Raw genomic sequence first — 21,364 nt, forward strand, 5'->3', positions numbered from 1 at the left:
TAAACGTATGCAACTCTTATATTTAAATGATCAAAGACAAGATAAAGTTTTCTTATATGATAGAATAAGCGAGAAACTACTATTTTTAGTGAATCAAAAAAGTATTTTATCAAAAACTGGAATCTGTGATAATACAAAACTTTTTTTGAAAATATTTTAAACTGATTTTAATTTTTCATTAACGTTTAGTGTCACCCTAGTTCCGAAATGCTGAGTAAATAAATTTTTGAACTCAGTAACGCCTCGTAACGCTGCATTTGAAAATTACACCGCTCGTGTTATTTTTGTGTTGAAAATGTCAGGAGCACGTGCGAAACAATAACAAAATTTATCCCGGCTTTTCGTATCGGTTGCGATTTTTTAAATTATTTCGTAATCTTGGGGATTAGGTTTGAATATATTGAGTGAAGTGTAAAAGTATCTTTCAAAATGCCTCTGCACCGGTTGTTCGTGGGTAACATCCCGGCCGGAACCAGCGAACAGGATTTGCGGCAAGAGTTCGGTTCATACGGCCCGGTGCGAGCCATCGATCTCAAAAGCAAAGCGAACCCGCTAGATGCATCGGCACCGGTGGACACGTTTGCTTTCGTAAACATTGAACTGGATGAGCGAACCCTGCGTCAGTGTTTGACCGAGTTCCGACAGCAACAATACCGGGGCGTCTATCTAAACGTCAGCAAAGCCAGGGAATCCTTCCTGGATCGGCTAAAGCGGGAACGGGAAGAAGCCGAACAGGCCAAACAAAATGCCGTGGCATTGGATCCTTACAGGTGATTAGATTATTTATGACGTTCGAATTCAGTAGTTTTAAATCATTGTAAATTTCAGAAAATCGGTACCCGAAAAGGAAGAAGCTCCTCAGGAACTTCCGGCCCTGCCAACGATTGCCAAGGAAGTGGCATCATCGAGCTCCGAATCCAGTTCGGAGAGTGAAGATGAAGAACCTGCCCCGGTAAGGAAACCGTCGATAGATCCGAACAGGCGTCAACAGCCCAGTAAGACAGAAGATGATCAGCTGGTTCGCAAATGGAACCAGGAAACCTACATCGAACATGGGAAACTGAGAATCGTACCCATCACTGGGCAGGTGGCAGAGGTGATTGATCAAAGTAAAAATCGTAGGAAGGTTCCCACTAACCGTGATCCAGACTCCAAAGGGCAGCAGGCTGACGAAAAGCGGAAGCAAGGTTTGAGCAAGATAACGGATGCTTACGAGCAGCAGAAGTTGGCCATAAAAGCCGCACTGACCGGAGATATGACCGGGAAACGAAATAAGATAGTTTTCGATGATGGTGAGGAAGACGACGGTCAACCTGGAAAGAAGTCGAAACTGGCACTTTTCGAAGACGGCGAGGAAGATGATGGGTTCAGGGCAAATTTCGGACTCCGGAGGCAACTTGCTGAAAATAGTAAGTGATTTCCAAGTTCATTTAAGTTAAATCAAAACTAATTTTTCTTTCATTTATCTTTTAGCTGTCAAAGGTCAACGTTTATTCGAGATGCAAACGCAATTCAATGGCGATTCTCGGTTCAAGCTGGACGAAAGGTTCCTCGATGACGACAGCGAAATTGCTGGGCGCCGGAAGAAGAAAGCCTTGGAAAAAGCGAACACCCAACAACAGCCACAGCTGGGTAAAGCACAAAATCAGGAACGCAAAAAGCAGCTGGAAATTTTGTCCAAAGTAACGGGCAAAGAAATTCAGGATCGATCCCAATTCAAAACGGGCTCGGCGGATGCTGGTGGTCCCAAAACAATGCAACGCTTCGATCCGTCCGCAACGGTCAAAGGCAATGCAGAGCGAAAGGTTGAGAAACCTGAGAAGAAAAAGCTAACGGAAGAGCAAATCCTGGAAGCTAAACGAGCGGTGCGGGCTGAGGAAGAATTCCAGGTTACAGAAGATAAGTTCTATCAAGTATCGGAAGGCTTGAATAGTGCCATCGGTAGCAATGGAACGGGATTCAGTTTGTTGGCTATGTTTGGAGCTTCCAGCAAAAAGAGCGATGACGATGACTTTGAAGAAAATGAAGATGACGATGAACCGAATGAAGATGATAACAAATTAAGCTTCGATGATTACGACATTTCTGAGGCGGAAGCTGTGCAAAATGTCCCGGAGGAAGAACCAGAAATCGCGCCTGAAGAAACCCAAAAAACAGAAAACGCTGAAGCAAAGAAAAAGAAAAAGAAAGCCGGATACCTCTCAAAGCAGGGTATTTGGAAAGAAACCCTTTTCTTCCTGCCAAACGACGCCCGTCTGGAAGAAGGTAGGAAGTTTTTCACCGAATTTGTCAACCCTCAATCAACGGCTGTTGATGTTAAGGCAGATCGGGACGAAAAGGTGAAGGACATCCGGAAGATTTTCAAGAAAAGGCGAATGCGCGAAACGAAAATAGTCAACCAGATGAGGGCTAAGCGTGGTTTGAAGTTGGTTAAGGGAAAACGAAAATAAAATTTGTTTTTATTGACACTTTGTATAAAGTGCTTCTAATGTAGAGAAAACCTCCCAACTGGATTAGGATTTGGGGAGATCCACACTTAAATCGGCAAGTACGTAAGCAGTTGCTGCCCATAGAGCGGCGCACTTGTCGAGGCTTTTTGGATCTTCCACCAGCATACTGTCACCTTCCGAATGGTGGTACCTGTGAAAATAAGAGAGCTGAGTTCATCACCCATATGATTCTGAATTTTTGTATATTTAATTTATTTCTAATGTATTTTTCAAGCTGATTTATGGCTCTTGTTAGTGTTAAGATTAAGTGTATTAGAAATTCTGTCCGAGTTCAAATCAAAAATAGGTAGCAAAACAACTGGAAACTTTTCAAAAAGTCGTTGATACATTGATAAAGTTAAAAATTTGTGATACTTGAGCTATCACGAAGATCATTAGGAAGATGTAGAGAGCGAAGTGAAAAGCAAGCTTATCTGTTATATAAACAAATGAACCCTTATTCTTTTAACGTTGGAGCACATGGAGTAAATGAAACGGTTAGAAAGTGTTGAAATAAGTCTGCATTATGCTGTTTAGCCCTCAAGCGCGCTATTTTAAAGATTGTTCATAAAAATCGGTCTTCAGGTTTCACCGTAGATTATCAAACGGTAAGAATCAATAATAATAACGAATGAAGATTGACTATAGTAAACAATATGACTAAATTGTTATACATATTTACAGAATTTGAAGGAAACATCTGAACGAATTGTAATAGAATTGATGAGAACATTCTTAGAAAAGGACAAGAAACTTCTCATATTCTGCAACACCAGCGCACAGCAACATAAGATAAAAAAAAACTACCGGTAAGTCATTTTTTATTCATTTTTTTTTTGTCTAGACTACATTTAAAATGGTAATGCGGGAAAGAAATCTACTTTCACAACTCCTGGCAGACATGGAGTTAATGAGCTTACTCTATGCACACCATACTAGTTTAAAAAAAGAAGCACTTGTGCGTATCTGATGAAGAATATCCGGTTTACAACCCTAGATTTGGAATCTCAATTTATTTTAGAAACTTGTTCTCCTATTTTAAACTGATTTTTTTGGAATGCTAAAAAAGGAAAATCAGATACACCAAGGTTTTTCTACACTGATATACACGTACCGCGTAAAAAAATCTTGTTGACTCCCGAAAACCATGTAAAAAACCCGATTTAATACACTTATCAGTGGATTGGAGGCTTTCTTACAGAGTGTCAATTATCTTTGGAAATAAATGACACAATAATGGATTCCTTATTTCTGAATTATTTATTATTAATCTATAAAAAAGATTATGATTAAAGAAAATCGATAGCAAAAATTACTAAACTCAATATAAAAAAAAGGTGCCCAGTACGTTTTTTGGAGGATAAACGAACTTATATTCAACGAGTTCATTTATAATCCAAATAATTCAAACTGTTAAAGTTTGAGAGCCTCATATCTCGACGCTCACTAGTGGTCAAGGGGTTAACCTCCTAAACTCTCATGCTAGATGGCGTGGGATCGATTCTCTGCTGTTTTATGAAATTTTTGTCAAATTTTTGATCGCCTTTGTAATTAATTTAGCGATTGCTGGCTACTGCTGCTGAGCAAATGGCTACCTTTTTTGGAGCCAACGTAAGCATGATATGTTCTATGGAATAGAAAAATTTTAAACAATTTTGTTTTTTTTTGGTTTTGAGATAGGTCCTACAGGAAAAAAAATGCAATTTTTTGATACTAAATTCATCAAAATCGTGAAACCTAGAATAGGAGTTAATGTGTTAAGAACGTTTTTATGGAACATACAAATTCCCGGACATCATCGTAACTCGTCGAGCTGAGTCGATTGGTACCTATAAAGTGAGGTCTTGGACCCTTAATTAATGATATCCCCAACTGACCGTTCCCTATGCCTTTCTGTAAGAAAGCCAAAAACCGTGTTGATTCCCGAAAATCGCGTAAAAAAGACCATTCAAATTCTTCAGGTATGAAACTGTTGAACGCAGCAGGCGTTTACTAGTAACAAAATAATCATAGTAACCCATGTTTTAAATTTAAATAAAATTCTCTCTCTTGTTCCAACTGTTAACGAAGCTAGTTCGTTCTTTACGGCTCTCCATATTCCAAAAGGTAATGGGCCCAGAGCCAAAAAGTTAAAAAGTAAAAGTTTTTTAAATTCGAGTTTTAAAAGTACCGTCGCGAGTTTTTCGAATATGTCTACCGGTCAAGGCGATGTAGCTGCAACAGCAAAAGCCTTCAGTTCACTGAATTTGCCATCGATAGAATTGCTAATGGGCCGTGAAAATTGGTCCACGTGGCAATTCGCAGTCCAGACTTTTCTCGAACTGGAGGATTTGTGGGAAGTGGTGAAGCCGACATCGAACGAGGATGGAACCATGCCGGTCGTAAACCCGGTGAAGGACCGAAAAGCGCGTGGAAAAATAATTCTTCTTCTTGACCCTACGAATTATGTCCATGTGAGGGAAGCGAGAACTGCGCAGGAAACGTGGTCGAAATTGGAAGCAGCATTTGAGGATTCCGGGCTGACACGAAAAGTTGGCTTGCTGCGAAAACTAATGTCAACATCATAGTAACCACAGCACATCAACTACGTGGAATTGGTTTTGACATAAGCGAAGAGTGGGTCGGAACTCTTCTGTTGGCAGGATTGCCGGAATCGTACAGCCCAATGGTGATGGCACTCGAAAACTCCGGAGCAGCAATCAACGGCGATGTCATCAAGACGAAGCTACTGCAGGAAGTTAGAGCACCTGAGCCATCAGCAGGAACAGCGTATGCAGGGAGGAAACATTTTTCAAAACCACCACCGAAACAGCACCAAGAAAGGCAACCATCGGACATGAAACGAGGTCCAAAATGCAGAATATGCAAATCGCCTAACCATCTTTCAAGAAATTGTCCATCTAAAGATAGGAAGTCGAAAGCATGGTGTACCGTTTTATCGACGAATGGAAGCGCACACTTTGGCGAAGATTCGAGCTGGTATTTCGACTCCGGAGCTTCGAATCATTTTACCAATTCCGTGTCGAAATTGGAAAACGTGCAGCGGTACCGTCGTTGCAGCAAACAAAGGTGCCATGCAGGTAGTGGCGAAAGGAAAATTGAAGCTGTTACCCGAGTGTAGTCAAGACGACGAGCCAATCGAGGTCAACAATGTGCAAGTCATTCCGGAGATTTCTACGAACCTGATTTCGGTGAGCCAAATAGTGAAGCGCGGTCCACTGTCACGTTTAGCGCAGCTGGTGTGAAGGTCAACGAAGGGAACGGAAATCTGGTGGCTACCGGCGTGTTGGAGAATGGTTTGTTTCGTCTGGCGCAATTGCCTTTACCAACAGCAATGAGCGCGTCTTCCGTCGTGGATATCAAACTGTGGCATAGGAGAATGGGCAATCTCAACCTGGAAAGTGTTCAGCGATTGAAACGTGGTATGGTCTCCGGAGTGCAAATCGACGGTCCAGCGGAAATTGAAGATCGGTGTTCAACATGTGCGATGGGTAAGCAAACTCGTTTCGTTTCAACAAGCAAGGCTCACGTGCGCAAGAAATCCTGGAAGTGGTCCATTCCGATGTGTGCGGACCTACCTACCCACCTACCTAAGGGTCCAGCGCCGATTGACCGGCGCATAGGGCTGAGATAAAAGATCTCCACTGCTGGCGATCCGGAGCCAGCGTCTTCACTTGCTGCCAGCCAAGGTTCTCGTCAACTGTGCGGATTTCAGCGGCTAGACTTCGCCGCCACGAGCTTTTGGGCCTGCCACTTCTTCGATGCCCATCTGGATTCCAGTCAAGCGCCTCTCTGCAAATCTCGTTTTCATCTCTTCGCAGCGTGTGCCCAATCCATCTCCACTTACGTTCCCGAATCTCGATATCTAGCGCCTTTTGATGACACCGGCGATGAAGTTCAACGTTTGAGATCCAGTTGCCAGGCCACCAAGCGCGGATGAAGTTCCGCAGGCAGCGATTCACAAAAACTTGCAGTTTTCGCGTCGTCACCGCATATGTGCACCAAGTTTCACACCCGTACAGCAATACGGATTTGACGTTTGAGTTGAAGATTCGGATCTTAGTTCGTAGAGAGATCTGGCGTGACCGCCAGATGTTTCGGAGACTCGCAAACGCAAATCGGGCTTTTCTGATCCGGGTTTCGATGTCCTTCTTGGTACCACCATCAGGCGTAATCTGGCTACCAAGATACTGGAAGCACTCCACTGTCTCAACCTGTTGTCCGGCTACCACGAAATTGGAACGATTTTCTGTATTGATTTCCATCGACTTGGTCTTTCCGACATTGATTTTGAGACCTGCTGCCTTGGAGCTTTCGGTGAGGTCGACGAGTTTGCTCTGCATGTCTTGTTGTGTTTGGGCGAGCAAAACAATGTCGTCTGCCAGGTCAAGGTCGTTCAGTTGCTCCATGGTTGAAGGATTCCACGGCAATGCTCGGTTTGGTCTACAGTCAATCGATCCAGTCAAGATCTCATCCATTACGATGAGAAAAAGCAGCGGTGACAAAATACATCCTTGTCTCACTCCAGCAGTTACCGGGATTGGTTCGGACAAGACACCGTCGTGTAAGACCTTGCACGAAAATGCCTCGTACTGTGCTTCGATGAGATGGACTAGTTTCTCTGGGACCCCTCGTCGTCTAAGAGCAGCCCAGATGTTTTCGTGGTTCAGTCGGTCAAATGCTTTTTCGAAATCAACGAACACCAGCAGAAGAGAGTCCTGGAATTCGTTGATTTGTTCCAGTATTATTCGTAGCGTTATGATGTGGTCCACACATGATCGTCCGGATCGGAATCCAGCTTGTTGCCGTCGGAGTGTAGCGTCTATTTTCTCCTGGATCCTGTTCAGGATCACTTTGCAGAGTACTTTGAGGGTTGTACAGATCAACGTTAAGCCTTGCCAGCTACCGCACTCTGTCAGGTCTCCTTCTTCGGGACCTTTACGAGGATACCCTGCATCCAGTCGGCCGGGAATGTTGCAGTATCCCAAATATCAGCGAAAAGACGGTGCAACATTTGTGCTGACAAGGCAGGGTCGGCTTTGAGCATTTCAGCAGGAATGCAATCGATTCCAGGCGCTTTGTTGGATTTCATGTCCTTGATTGCCGCTTCTATTTCAGCCAGCGCTTCCGCGCTTCCGAGTTGACGCCATTAATGCGACTTACTGTGGGCGCCTCGAGCTGCGGGTTCTGTTGTCCATTGCTGTTTGTAACTCGGAAAAGTTGATCAAAATGCTCAGTCCAACGCTTGAGCTGATCTGTTCGATCTGTCAGCAGCTGACCTGCTCGGTTTTTCAGCGGCATTCTTGCATTAGTCCTTGCACCACTAAGGCGGCGAGAAATATCATATAATAATCGGATATCTCCAATGGCGGCGGCTCCAATGGAAGTTAATTCGTTGGGCGGCAGGAGATATTTTCTTACGTTCACGGATGATAAGTCTCGTCGCATCGCAGTGTATTTCCTAAAAGAAAAATCAGCGAATGAAATTTTTGAAGCTTTCGAAAATTACCGATGTTCATCAGAGCGGCAGACTGGCCGAAAGTTAAAAATTCTGCGAACCGACAACGGTAAGGAGTTTCGCAACAAGAAGCTGGAAGACCATCTGAACAGTCTGGGGGATCGCCATCAAACAACGGCGGATTACACTCCCGAACAAAACGGTTTAGCCGAACGTGTGAACCGTACTGTGGTAGAACGGGCCAAATGCATGTTATTTGAAGCGGATCTGCCTAAGTCATTCTGGGCAGAAGCAACAGCAACAGCGGTCTACCTGATAAATCGATCGCCTACCAAAGGACACGAGGTGACACCTGAGGAAATGTGGAGCGGAAAGAAGCCGAACTTAGCTCACATCCGAGTGTTTGGTTCCCCAGCTATGGTCCATATCCCGAAGCAGAAAAGGAGGAAGTGGGATGCAAAGTCCCATGAGTGCATCTTTACTGGTTACGAATCCGAAACGAAGGTGTATCGACTGTGGGATCCGAGGAAGAAAACCTTGGTAACATCTCGAGACGTCGTATTTGTGAGTGAAAATCCGAAGCGTAGCAGCGTGGTGTCCGTACCTGTGCGAAAAGTAGTCCCTCTGGACTTCGAGCAAACAGTTCAGGATGATCAGCTGCAGTTTCCAGCGGTGGTCAAACAATCTGGGTCTGACAAAGTGGTGCCGGTTCCTGAAGGTGAATGCGTGGTGGACATTAGTGCTGATGAAGGTTCTTCAAACTATGACAGCGCATACGAATCAAGCGACAATAGTAACGATGCAGCACGTGACGTGACAACTAACGCGCTCCCCCCGCACAGTGGTCGGAAAATCGCTCAAGAAAAGCAATCAGGAATGGTTTCTAGCTAGAATGATGCTTCCTCCGAGTGCTGTGATACGCACGTGGTAAAAGTACCCATTGAATATATGTCGAAAATCAACACTAACTTGATACAAGAAGATATACCATGCCCCATCGGAGGCTACCGTTGCTATTCGTCACGTGGCTAATCGACGGTGATCGACATACTTGGTGATACATTTTGAACGTCGCTCCCTCAATCATTCCCGAACGTCTATCCTCGCATCATTGTTGATAATGCTCGTTATTGATAGACGATCATTAATGTTTCAAAAGGAAAAATCTGAATAAATACCAGGACCACATGTTCAAAAAAGCTGTAGCACATGCTGGACAGTTCATTGCGGTTACCTAGTCATGTTTTTGTCCTTCTAGGCAAAGCGAAAAATAAAAAATCATCTGATAGCCTACATAGATCGCTCAGAACTGATACATATCAGTTATGATCCTAAAGGTTGAAAGTCGTCAAGGGAAAGAAATCAGCATAGAGACGTTCGTTGCTGATAGTCTGCGTCCTTTTTTACCTCATCATGTATCGCAAAAGTGTTTCAAATACGGAAGCGTCGTTGTCATGCATGATTGTTTGTATGATTTGGTTGAAGAAGGAAAATTTGACTGCTTTGATTTTTTGGCTCTGAATGTAGTCAAGCATGACTCGGTGAAAATGATTGATTTTCGGAAGATTACCCCCGCATCTATCTTCAAATCCGCCCGTGTCACAGGCGTTGAGGCGCAGCGGACGGGAGCGCTATCTCACAGGCAAGTTGAAAAATTTTCTTTTTCCAAGCACTGGTTTGCCTTCCAACCGTTTTTCAGATGACCCCCCTCCATCCAACTCCAATCGAGGTATTGAACCAGGAAATGAGAATCCCCATCAGGGACTGGCCGCAAAAAGCATCCAAGGTGGTGATCCTCGCACTCGTTCCGAAGCCCTGAAATCACCCGACGCTAGGCATTGGCAGGAAGCAATGGATGAAGAGTATCGATCGCTCATCGAGAACGGCACGTGGGATTTGGTCGAACTGCCTGCGAACCGTAAAGCTGTTGGATGTAAATGGCTTTTCAAGAAGAAGCTCGATGGAAATGGTGAGGTCGTGCGCCACAAAGCCAGGTTGGTGGCACAAGGATTCTCCCAAAAGTTAGGCGTGGATTTCGACGAAGTCTTCGCACCTGACGCCAAACAGGTAACGTTCCGTGCCTTGTTGGTGGTGGCAAGCAGTCGTAGCATGGTCGTCAAACACGTTGACGTCAAGACTGCGTATCTTCATGGACAACTGGACGAGATTGTCTATATGAAACAACCGGAAGGGTATGCTGTTGGAAATAGTGTATGTCGTTTTAACAAAAGTCTGTACGGCTTCAAGCAGTCCGCTCGAGTGTGGAACCATACACTCGATTCGTTCCTGCGAAAAATGTCGTTCAGCATTTCAAAAGCAGACCAGTGCCTCTATATTCGTCGAACGGGAACTGTCATCGCCTATTTGTTGGTTTACGTGGACGATATGGTGGTGATAACCGAGACTGAGGAGGAGTTCCAAGAAATATTCCAAGGTCTTCTGACGAACTTCAGGATTAACAATCTTGGAGACATCAAACATTTCCTTGGCATGGAAGTTATACGTAGTCCGGATGGGTTCAAGCTTAGCCAACAGCAGTACATCCGGAAGTTAATCCAACAATTTGGTCTCGGGGAGGCCAAACCCAGCAAGATTCCTCTTGATCCGGGCTACCTACAGCAGAAGGAGGAGAAGGAACGGCTGCCAAACAACCAGCAGTATCTAAGCCTTATCGGAGGTCTGCTTTACGTAGCTGTTCATACCAGGCCGGACGTGGCTGTCAGCACATCCATCCTAGCTCAAAAATCCAGCTGCCCAACCCAACTGGATTGGAATGAGGCAAAGCGTGTGCTGCGATACCTGAATGCAACATCCGACTTCAAGCTGAAACTTGGTTCCACAGAAGGCGAGTTGGCGATGTACGTGGATGCGGACTGGGCCGGTGATGCTCGGGACCGAAAATCTAACTCTGGCCATGCAGTATTTTTCGGAGGAGGCATCATATCCTGGGGATCCAGAAAGCGAGCGTGTGTGTCCCTCAGCTCAACTGAAGCCGAATTCGTTGCACTCGCTGAAGGGTGCCAAGAATTGCTTTGGGTGCGCCGGCTGATTAGCGAAATCAGTGGAGACGAGTCCATTCCCGCCAAGGTGTTTGAGGATAACCAGAGCTGCATCAAGATGGTTGACAGTGACCGGATCGAGCGACGAAGTAAGCATATTGACACACGGTACTTCTTCGTTCGCGACTTGAAGCAGAAGGGTGTTATTCAACTTCAATATTGCCCGACGGAGGATATGGTTGCAGATGTCCTAACGAAGCCGCTTCAGCGAGTACGCCTTGAGAAGTTACGTGCTAAGATGGGTGTACTTTCTGAATAGTTTGAGGAGGAGTGTTGAACGCAGCAGGCGTTTACTAGTAACAAAATAATCATAGTAACCCATGTTTTAAATTTAAATAAAATTCTCTCTCTTGTTCCAACTGTTAACGAAGCTAGTTCGTTCTTTACGGCTCTCCATATTCCAAAAGAAACTTGAAACAATACGACATGTCACTTGTCACTTAAGACCATTGACCTGAAACCTGAGACTTGAGACATCAGACTTGAGACATGAGTCTTGAGATCTGAGACCTGCGAACTCGTACCTGAGACTTGAGGCCTGACAATTGAGGCAGGAGACCTGAGATCTGATACCTGAGACCTGCGACGTGGGACATGAGACCTGAGGCTTTCGACATGAAACCTGGGACCTGACACCAGAGACATTAGACATGAGACCTGAGACATAAGAAATGAGACCTGAGACCTGAACCTTGTCTCATGTTTTAGGTCTCAGGTCACGTGTCTCATGTCTCAGGTCACAGATCTCATGCCTCAGGTCTCATATCTCACGTTTTTATTCTCAAAGCCAAGATATTCCCAACTTCAAAAATCTCTAAGTGTTTCCCGTTCAAAAGGACTATTTTCTGTCAAAACCGTGTTAATTTGCGAAATCCGTGTAAAAAACCCGTGTAAAAACCGTGTAAAGAAACCCTTGGAGTATTTACATTCTCTTCAATGGTAGGGTCTCTCTTAAAGCTTGAGTAAGTGACAAACTAGGGAAGCCTGAGATCCCGAAACTAGAGAATTGAAAGAAGAACGACCAAACTAATTTCAACATTAGGCTCGTGAAGAGATTAATTCCAATTGCCTTAAAAAATTGTGAATTCTTTAACATTTTTTATTAATGTATGATAATGTAACTCAAATTTTGTTACGCACATTTGACGATCTCCCGAAAATTTAATGTTGGCAAAATCAAACCGTATCATAATTGGTTCTCTTCTCAACTTTATTTTTAAAGCTTTAACAAAAATTAATTATTATTTATATTGTCATCATTGTCATTTTTTGACAATTTTAATTACTTACTTATTTTTTTGTTTTGTACTTTCTTTGCTCCGTTTAACAATAAAATAAAATTTTTATTGTTGTCAAATATGATTTCAAGTCGTTTTTTGATTAATTAACTTTTCATGTTGAGTCTGATAATTGTTTTTTCGTCAACTTTGTGAAGTTTATGTGATTTTATTATTTTATTTTAATTGCAATTTTAATTGTTGGCCTTAGACATGAGACCTGAGAACTAAGATTTGAAAACTGCCACATTAAAACTAAGAAATAAGACATTACACCTAAGATTTCAAATCTCAGGTTTCTTGTCTCAGGTCTCAGACCCCAGGTTTCAGATTGCAGGTATCATGTCTTAGATCATAACTGCAAAGTGCGACGTGCATAAGTGCGATTTTTTCCGAGCCCATGAATTTTGAAATATGAAAACAAAATTAACAGTAACGACAAAAACTCTTACCAAAAATATTTTTCATTGGCATAGTTCAGAAAGGCTCCTGGAACGCCATTGTCCAAGAATCGTAGGCCCATTTCGATTGGCCCCATAGCATTAACGTAAGTAGCATTCAGAGGAGCCATCAGTCTGAAAAAAGTAACATATTTTAATCAATCCATTTCAAGTCTGCCAACACTTATGTACTTTGCCACTTGTTGAAAAATGCAGCTTGCCTCCTGATTGCCCACAAAATCGAATCCCCTTGGATCGAAAGTGCCCGTATCGGATTCCAAAAATATGTTAAACTCTTCAACGGAATGACTTTCGAAATATTGCTGTTTACCCTCCAAGCCTTGTTCCTCTGCCGTATATAAAAGAGCGCGAATAGTCCGCTTCGGTTGCAAATCCATCGCCTTCAAAAACGTCAATGCTTTCCACGCTATCATAATTCCGCCACCATCGTCCATAGATCCCACTCCAACGTCCCAACTGTCCAGGTGTCCGGTAACGACGACAACCGAGTTATTGCGCTGCATCCATCCTTGCAATTCACCAACGGTGTTTCGGGACATGCTCGGCTCTGAATTATAATCTTCCATCACAAGGTGAACCTTCATCGTGACATTTTTCCGATGAATTCTCAAGAGCATTTCAGCATCTTCAACCGTAATACAGGCGGTTGGAATCGGGAAAACATCTTTTTCATACACTTGGGATCCGGTATGAGGGGATCCAATAGAGAAGGGAGTTGCTGACCGGATCAACGTAGCCACAGCTCCTTTTCTAGAAGCGGCAGAGGCACCTGCAGATCTATAACGACCAGCCGATGCGTAACCATCCCATTTGGGAGCGAACACCACAATTCTTCCCTGCACTTCCGTCTCATCTAATTGTTCTAGTTCGGTAAAACTTTCCACCACAACCAACTCAGCCAGGATTCCACTCTGAGCAGTTCCAACTGATGATCCTAGCCCCAGGAGTGGCAAATTCTTCTCGAAAGGTTTTAACAACTGAGCTCGTTCATACCCCCGAACCCAACGAGGAACCAAAGCTGGCTCCCCGTGAACATTATCCAGACCGTCGTTGTGCATCTCTTCCAAAACGTAATCGATAGCATCCTCAAGCTGTTGGGTTCCACTCATCCGAGGACCAAATCGATCGGTCAGCTCTGCCAGCGCATCCCAAGTCTGGCCGGAAAAACGACCGTTAACAATTTCCTGTACGATGCGGTCGACAATCGGCTGATAGCTGTGGATTTCTTGAATCATATCTTCAGGTAGAACACATGGTGCGGTTTCTGAAGCGGAAAGAACGATCAAAGGCAAGAATACTATAAGCGGTAGCTTCGTCATGATGTCCCGATGAGAAATGAATATACCTACTTAGAAAAAGTGATTGACACCTTGCTATCGGTTGTTGGAAGAAAAATTTAAAGAACTCCTCCCTTTATCTTAATCCTTCAGTCGTTATCTTGTTCAACATTGTTCGGGCAGACAGGTCAAGATGTTTTGCAGGGGAAATCGTTGTAATGGTGATTTTCCGTTTTTTTTTATCTTGTGATGTAATCGGGAAAGGTATTTTGAATAAGAATTTCAAATATTAAAACAAAAAAAAAGTGAAATATTTCTTTTAAAGGTGATGGAAAATATTAGAGAAACATGAGATATCAAAGAAAGGACATAAGCCCAAAATATGAGTTTTTCGAAAAAGATATAACGCCTCACCGACAGGACTTGATTCCGAAATTTTCGCTTCAGTACAACCTCGCGTTAGCCAAATACACCACGGTGAACGTGACGAAATAGGCTCCAGCATGCGTACGCGTCGAGTTCCATCGGTCGACTGCTGGATCTTCTATCGATACACTCCATGTTTATCATGAATATGTATGCACCCATAGAAGAGGTCGCAATATCCATTGCCAATTTAGCAAATCTCTGTGCCGAAAGTGCGCTCAAAAGTTTACTATGCCAAAGATGATATGTTTGAAAACTGTGTTTTGCTCAGAGCACCTGTATTCGTGGTCCAAACAGCCGATTTAGACCCAATTTCCGACCCGAGCAACCGCACTGGTGATCCATTACACCAGTTTCAACTCAACTTTTTTTTAGATCTGGTATAAGGATTGATCCAAACCGTTCTGAACCGTTTGACAGTTAATGGAACACGAGTGCAGTTGCCAGTTTTTTCATTGGATCGGATCTATTTTCTTTGGTTCAATTCTTGTATAAATTAGACCCAAGAATAGACCACGAACACAGATGCTCTTACTGCCTGCCTCACATATCCACGCACAGCAGCTAAAGCTGGGCAGCTTGGCCGGTGGTTGTTCGCCGGTGAATTGAATTAAGGCAATGTTTTTTGCTTTTGCTACATACACAAGCCCAAGCTGAATGGTTCCAACTACTCGGTATGGAAATTCAAGGCTGAAATACTCCTGACTCGTGATTACATGTGGAAGTACATTGAGGTTGAAGCTCCGGCGTCGATGACGGATGTATAGAAGGGAGGAGATCGCAAAGCGAGAGTGACAATTGCGCTGCTGATTGAGGATCAGCAACATGCCCTGATACGCAATTCGAAGACCGCCAGGGAAGCTTGGGACAACCTCAAGAAGCACCACGAAAAAATGTCTCTCTGCTCGAAGGTTGCGGTATAGAGTTGTTTTTGACATTTCTCACGCACACTAACTGGCATCCCACTGGCGTGAACGGACGAGAACGGGACAATTAACCTTCAAAAATTTCAGTGCAAAAATCGAGCAGTCGGCCGACAACCGACAAACACGTTCGTTTTTTAGGTTAATGTTCCCAAAATGAAAAATTGTCAGTGCAAAGCCCTGAATAATGACACGAACTGGAAAAGCTGTTTGTGGAGCTGTCGTGTGCTGGACTTGATCTCGGCAAGCCACTGATGGTCGCGCTAGTCTTTAGGAGCCTCCCTAATTCCTTCGACACGCTCACGACGGCACTAGAGAGCCGTTTCGACGAAGAGCTGAAACTGGAGATGGCAAGAGTAAGCTGTTTGACGAAGTGGCAAAACGAGAACGCGGACCGTCGGATGCAGCGCTGAAGGCAAGTTTCACAGGAAAAAAGAAATTGCTGGTGTGCCATTTCTGCAAGAAAAGTGGCTATAAACAAAAGGAATGTCGAATATACGTGAAGCAAATGGATCCGGAAAAGGTCGATCGCCAAAGGCAAAAGCTGCCCGTAGTGGAGAGGAATCCGTAACATTTGCTCTGATGGGTAGTACGCAAACTCATGTTGGTGACTGGATTGTGGACTCAGGAGCGTTCCGGCACATGTGCGGCGAACAAACATTTTTCAACAAGGACGTCGGAAGCCACGTGAAAATTTTCAGCCTGGCGGATGGAAAAATCGCAAAAGTTGAAGGTGTTGGTGATGGTAGATTGTTGGGTTACCATGGCGATGGAAAAACTAGGAAGTATACTTGGGAATGTTCTGTTTCTACCGAGCTTGAAAATGGCTCTGCTGTCTGTTCCAATGCTGGTCGAAAAAGGTGCAGAAGTACTATTCAACGAAGAAGGATGCTCGATTCTCGTCGATGGGCAAGAAGCGGCTACCGCAGTCAAGACTGGCGGACTCTACAAGGTGAAAACATAGCAAGAAGTGGTCATGGCAGCAAAAGAAAAAAGGAAAAAAACTAAGCCCAGCATCGATGAAGCTAACTTTTGTGGGTTACTAGTCGGACCATAAAGCTTATCGTTTCCTGGATCCAGCAACACGGAGAGTTATAATCAGCAGCGATGCCAACTTCGTTGAGGAGGAGCGCCTGACAGAAAGCAATCTTATACAGTCGGTGGGCAGCCAAAACGAGAAAGATGTTGTAGAAATCGCTGAACGAGTCGGACATTGATGATGATCAACCGGACGACGATGATTTCTACTACAACACCGCAACTGACTCTACGCTAACCGAAGCTGACATCAATTCAGTTCCTGAAAATCCCAGAAGGTCAACTCGCAAAACCAAAGGTGTGCCACCAGCTCGCTATTCTCCAGCTGTTGGCATGGCATCGGTTGCAGCTGCTGAGTCACGAAAATAAGAGGAAGCAACGGACTTGAAAGCGTGTACTGGAAGGCAGCGATGGACGAGGAATTCCGTTCCTTGATGGAAAACGATACCTGGGAGATCACAACACTACCACCAGATATTAAAAAGATTAGTTACAAATGGATCTTTAAACGGAAAGAGGACGAGACCGGCCACGTTGTTCGGTATAAGGCAAGGTTAGTCGCCCAAGGATACTCCCAAAAGTACGGTGAAGATTTAAACGAAGTTTTTGCGCCGGTGGCTAAGCAAGTCACTTTGCGTGTACTGCTGACGGTGGCAGCTGAACGGCATCTCTTCGTCAAGCATGTGGACATCAAAACAGTTTATTTGTACGGTACGCTGGATGAAGAAATGTTCATGAAGCAGCCCCCGGTTACGAGACAGGCAACCCAGCTAGTGTGTGTTGTCTCAAGCGGAGTCTGTACGGGCTCAAACAAGCAGCCCGAGTCTGGAACAAAACGATCGACGATGTGTTCAAGCAAGCTAGATTCGTGCAGTCGTCCGTAGATGGGTGCCTCTACGTTCGGACGAAACAGGTACGACGATCATTCATCCTCATATACGTGGACGACATTCTTGTGGCCTTTTCGAGAGAATCCGAATTCGCAGAAATAGTCTCATCTTCAACGATGCTTCAAGCTGACGGTGTTGGGAGTCGTCAAGCACTTCGTTGGAATCAAGGTAACTAAGTATCTTAAAGGATATCTCCTTAATCAGCAGGCCTATTTCGAAAAGTTGGCTGCGAAATTCAGTCAGGCGGATTCCAAAGCTTCGAAAATTCCGATGAACCCTGGTTACCAGCAAAAGGAGGAGGACTCAGCTGTACTGCCGAACAGCTTCCAGTACCAAAGCCTGGAGGATGGGTTGCTGTATGTCGCAGTGCATTCACTTCCAGATGTTTCGATCAGCTCTTCGATTCTAGGAAGATCCGTCAGTCAGCCACGCGCTAAGGACTGGACCTAGGCCAAGATAGTTTTAAAGTACCTGTTTCAAACTCGAAGTTAAGAGTGACAGGTAAGGGCCTGGAAGTTAACTGCGACGCTGACTGGGCTGGAGACACTCGGGGCCGGAAATCAACTTCAGGGTTTCTGATTTTTCTCGGCGGTGGAGTTGTTAGTTTGGAATCGTGTGAAACAATCTTGTGTGGCGCTGTCTTCCACAGAATCATAATTCATCGCTCTGGCCGAAGCGTGTCAGAAAATTTAGTGAATCACGAATCACTTGAAGGATTTGCAGACGGAAGTGGATCTGCCGATCCGCATACGGCAGGATAACCAAAGCTGTATCCGTCAAGTGGAGAACGAAAAGGTGTACCAGCGATCGAAGCATGTGGATTTAAAATACTGCTTCATCAAGGACCTGCAGAGCAAGAATATCATCAGTTTGCTGTATTGCCCAACGGAAGACATGCTGGCAGATATGATGAGGATGACGAAACCGTCTGGCATGAAATAGGAAAAACTACGACAGGAGCAGTAGCTATCGATGTCGAGGAGGAGTGTTAGTAGTTACGAATCGAAGCAACCTAGTTATAGAAGAAATAAAATTTAGTCTTAAGTTAACAGCCAATCAGTTCAGTTGAACTTTACTCCGAATCCGCAATAGTGAAAACATTTTTATTTTGTTTCTTTCAGTCATACGCAATGCGGTTGCGCTGGAAGGTTAATTCCGGCGGTCGCCAATCGAATCATCCCCGGTCGCGTTCTGTTCTTATGCCAATGACGCTATGATATTGTCTACTCACGATTGGCAGATTTCGAAGTTTTTTGCAGATTTAGGTCAAAATCAAAATTTTGATTTTTTCGATTTTCGGGGTAAAAAATCAAATTTTGATCGCTTTGAGGCACCCTTAAATCAAATCCAATTAAGCTGTAATTTTGCATAGGTCAATTTTTTTTGGGCCTATGTTCAAATATATATAAAGTGTTTTATGCTATCTATAAAGTGATGATGTTTTTTCAAGGACATTTTTTCACACGTTCACCTTCACGGGAGATGCGAAATATTTAAAACCAGTTTTTGCAAATTCCATAGGTAAACATCGTCTGTTTATCCAGCCGAATGGTGATACCATTCCAACAGACGCCACAACAGCTGAGAAAGTCGAAAATTTTATTCTGCGGCACGCATTCTGTGCCGATCAGTTATCAGTCAGATCTGTACAATCGCCGCACTGCGCCGTGCCGGTTAATCAAATATGCACTGTTCTGTGAATTTTATATCCCAACTATGTATATGTACTTATACACCATTTGCTTCTAGTCAAAGCATTTTAATTATTTTTTTACATTTTTATAACTTGATTTATCATGTTTGTTCATAAAAAAATTGGGATAAAATTTGCAGTAAAAAAGGTATTGTCATTGCCATTCCAACCAATCAATTTCATCTCATCACTATAAACAATGTTCTCCGTCAGGAGTGTTGATAAGATTCAATGGTTTTAGAGGTAGGTTTGACTAATTTGGAATCTGCTTAATTTCTGATTAGGATAAACTAAGGAAGAGATGCATTTTCACTTTATTACTCAAAAAATAAAGCTGGTACATAAAGTGGTTGCTTGCAGGCAGTTCATATTTATGTAACGGAACCTCAAGAAATTGACCATTGCAGAGAGTTAGTAGTTGTTAACAGGCACGTATCGCCGTGCATGCATCTAATCGCTCAATTCAAAGTGTAGCAGGGATTTACCTTTGATTGATAACTGTGTTCAGATAGAGACGCTCCGCACAAAGAATGTCTGGTATCTGTTTGAATGTTAATAAAATCCATGCTTCCAGTTCGATTCGATTCAGTTGGGGGGCGCACGATGGAGCACACGTTACTTATTTTCGCGTTGCTGTTGATTGGTAGTCATGTCACTTTTGGTAGGGTGCCTGCAGATCAGCATCATAAGGATGGTTGCAAATTGGACCGGAAGTTGATCCAAGAAATTCATGGCTATCGACCGGTTGTGAATCGAATTTATGAAGAAATTGTGAATGGACGATTTGCCGGTAAAGTGTGGGACGATTTGGAAGATTTGAGCCTAACTTTTGGCGCTCGTTTAAGTGGATCTCCTCAACTTGAAAAAGCCATCGATTATGTGATGGAAGAAATGAAGCGTGATGGCTTGGAGAATGTTCACGCTGAAGATGCTCCGGTGCCTCACTGGGTTCGAGGAGAAGAAAGTGCTACTTTGGTGGAACCTTTCCCCAAAAAATTACCGATGCTAGCTTTGGGTGAATCTGTTGGAACTCCTGAGGGAGGTATCACTGCCGAAGTTGTGGTCGTTAGATCATTTGATGAACTTGATGCAATGGATTCTTCCGAAGTTGAGGGAAAAATCCTCGTTTTTGCACCGGAGTGGGTCAGCTATGGGGCCACTGTTCAGTACCGTGGCAGAGGACCAACTGAGGCGGCGAAAAAGGGCGCCATCGCTTGCTTGATTCGATCAATGGGGCCGATGTCGATTGGATCTCCTCATACCGGTGGAGTGAATTACGAAGAAGGCGTTAAGAAAATCCCTGCTGCCTGTATCACCGTTGAAGATGCTGAAATGCTGCTGAGGTTGAAGCAACGTAACTCTAAAATCACAGTTCATTTAGAGATGGGCTGCCAAAACTTTGGACTAATCACTTCGAGGAATACTATTGGGGAATTGCAAGGCACAGTTCATAAGAACAACTCAGTTATCGTGTTGACTGGTCATCTGGATTCCTGGGACGTAGGCCTAGGAGCAATGGATGACGGTGGCGGTGTGATGATTTCCTGGAAGGCACTGACCTTCCTCAAAGCCATGGGACTGAGACCGAGGCGCACAATGCGAGCTGTTCTGTTTACAGCCGAAGAACAGGGATACTGGGGAGAGCGCCAGTACTTTGAGGATCACCGAGAACACGCGGAAGAGGAGTTTGATTTTATTCTGGAATCCGATGCGGGAACTTTCGACCCCAAGGGGTATCAGTTCTCAGGCAATGAAGAAGCAGCTTGCATTTTCACCGAAGTTGCAAAGTAAGTAAAGTCTCAATTTTTTTTATTTAAAAGAAGTTTGTTCTAATGTCAATGTTTGTACGTATTTTAGACTGGTGGAGCCTTACAACATGAACTATTTGACCACCTCGCTACCTGCTGGGTCCGGAATTCGTTTCAGCAATAAAGGATTCCCCTATGCCTCTTTTATCACTGAGAATGATAAATACTTCTGGTATGTTGGTGAATGTTTATTTTTTTTTTTTTTGAAAAAAAAAAATCAAAATTTGTTTTTTTTTTGTATTTTAAGGTTCCATCATTCCGAAGGCGATAGTATGATGGTGGTGGATCCAAAGAGCTTGGATAAATGTACGGCAGTGTACGCGGCCACTGCTTACGTACTAGCCGATTTGAGCGTCTCGCTCCCGAAAACGGTTAATTTGAACTGAAACCACACGCGTGCGGGTCAATTGTTAAGTTTCTCAAAGCACTTGTAAATATGTTACCAATAAAATCCAATCTCATAGAAAATGCGGTTTTCCATTCGAAATTGGAAGAGCTCAACAGAAAACCTTACTTATAAGTTCGGCTATCTGAAGATAGATTAGTTCAGATCAAATAAGAAGGA

At 43.9% G+C, this 21,364-nt stretch overlaps 3 protein-coding genes across 3 annotated transcripts; 2 read left to right on the forward strand and 1 right to left on the reverse strand.

Moving 5' to 3' along the window:
• Positions 1 to 302: 302 nt before the first annotated feature.
• On the forward strand, positions 303 to 2,466 carry LOC129754540 (nucleolar protein 8-like). Its single transcript, XM_055750677.1, has 3 exons — positions 303 to 770; positions 829 to 1,409; positions 1,474 to 2,466. The coding sequence occupies exons 1-3, from the start codon at positions 430 to 432 to the stop codon at positions 2,448 to 2,450; spliced, it is 1,899 nt and encodes a 632-aa protein (XP_055606652.1). The 5' UTR covers positions 303 to 429; the 3' UTR covers positions 2,451 to 2,466.
• Positions 2,467 to 2,513: 47 nt separating this feature from the next.
• On the reverse strand, positions 2,514 to 14,063 carry LOC129753863 (carboxypeptidase Q-like). Its single transcript, XM_055749712.1, has 3 exons — positions 12,916 to 14,063; positions 12,736 to 12,858; positions 2,514 to 2,640 (listed from the first exon to the last, which is right to left on the reverse strand). Exons 1-3 carry the CDS (start codon positions 14,061 to 14,063, stop codon positions 2,514 to 2,516), a joined length of 1,398 nt encoding a protein of 465 aa, XP_055605687.1.
• A 5,407-nt stretch (positions 14,064 to 19,470) lies between these two features.
• On the forward strand, positions 19,471 to 21,249 carry LOC129757638 (carboxypeptidase Q-like). Its single transcript, XM_055754912.1, has 3 exons — positions 19,471 to 20,778; positions 20,849 to 20,971; positions 21,047 to 21,249. Exons 1-3 carry the CDS (start codon positions 19,541 to 19,543, stop codon positions 21,183 to 21,185), a joined length of 1,500 nt encoding a protein of 499 aa, XP_055610887.1. The 5' UTR covers positions 19,471 to 19,540; the 3' UTR covers positions 21,186 to 21,249.
• The last annotated feature ends 115 nt before the right edge of the window (positions 21,250 to 21,364 follow it).

Source organism: Uranotaenia lowii, chromosome 3 (assembly GCF_029784155.1).
Source record: "Uranotaenia lowii strain MFRU-FL chromosome 3, ASM2978415v1, whole genome shotgun sequence".
In the NCBI taxonomy this organism is placed as follows: domain Eukaryota; kingdom Metazoa; phylum Arthropoda; class Insecta; order Diptera; family Culicidae; genus Uranotaenia; species Uranotaenia lowii.

What these genes read in the sequence shown, in the direction of transcription:
- LOC129754540 (XM_055750677.1), top strand. Translation starts at nt 430, where the DNA reads ATGCCTCTGCACCGGTTGTTCGTGGGTAACATCCCGGCCGGAACCAGC. An exon ending in GTGGCATTGGATCCTTACAG is followed by an intron (nt 771 to 828) that starts GTGATTAGATTA and finishes TGTAAATTTCAG; the next exon opens with AAAATCGGTACCCGAAAAGG. An exon ending in GAGGCAACTTGCTGAAAATA is followed by an intron (nt 1,410 to 1,473) that starts GTAAGTGATTTC and finishes TTTATCTTTTAG; the next exon opens with CTGTCAAAGGTCAACGTTTA.
- LOC129753863 (XM_055749712.1), bottom strand. Translation starts at nt 14,063, where the DNA reads ATGACGAAGCTACCGCTTATAGTATTCTTGCCTTTGATCGTTCTTTCC. An exon ending in ATTTTTCAACAAGTGGCAAA is followed by an intron (nt 12,859 to 12,915) that starts GTACATAAGTGT and finishes TACTTTTTTCAG; the next exon opens with ACTGATGGCTCCTCTGAATG. An exon ending in GCCAATGAAAAATATTTTTG is followed by an intron (nt 2,641 to 12,735) that starts GTAAGAGTTTTT and finishes TTATTTTCACAG; the next exon opens with GTACCACCATTCGGAAGGTG.
- LOC129757638 (XM_055754912.1), top strand. Translation starts at nt 19,541, where the DNA reads ATGTTAATAAAATCCATGCTTCCAGTTCGATTCGATTCAGTTGGGGGG. An exon ending in ATTTTCACCGAAGTTGCAAA is followed by an intron (nt 20,779 to 20,848) that starts GTAAGTAAAGTC and finishes TACGTATTTTAG; the next exon opens with ACTGGTGGAGCCTTACAACA. An exon ending in GAGAATGATAAATACTTCTG is followed by an intron (nt 20,972 to 21,046) that starts GTATGTTGGTGA and finishes TTGTATTTTAAG; the next exon opens with GTTCCATCATTCCGAAGGCG.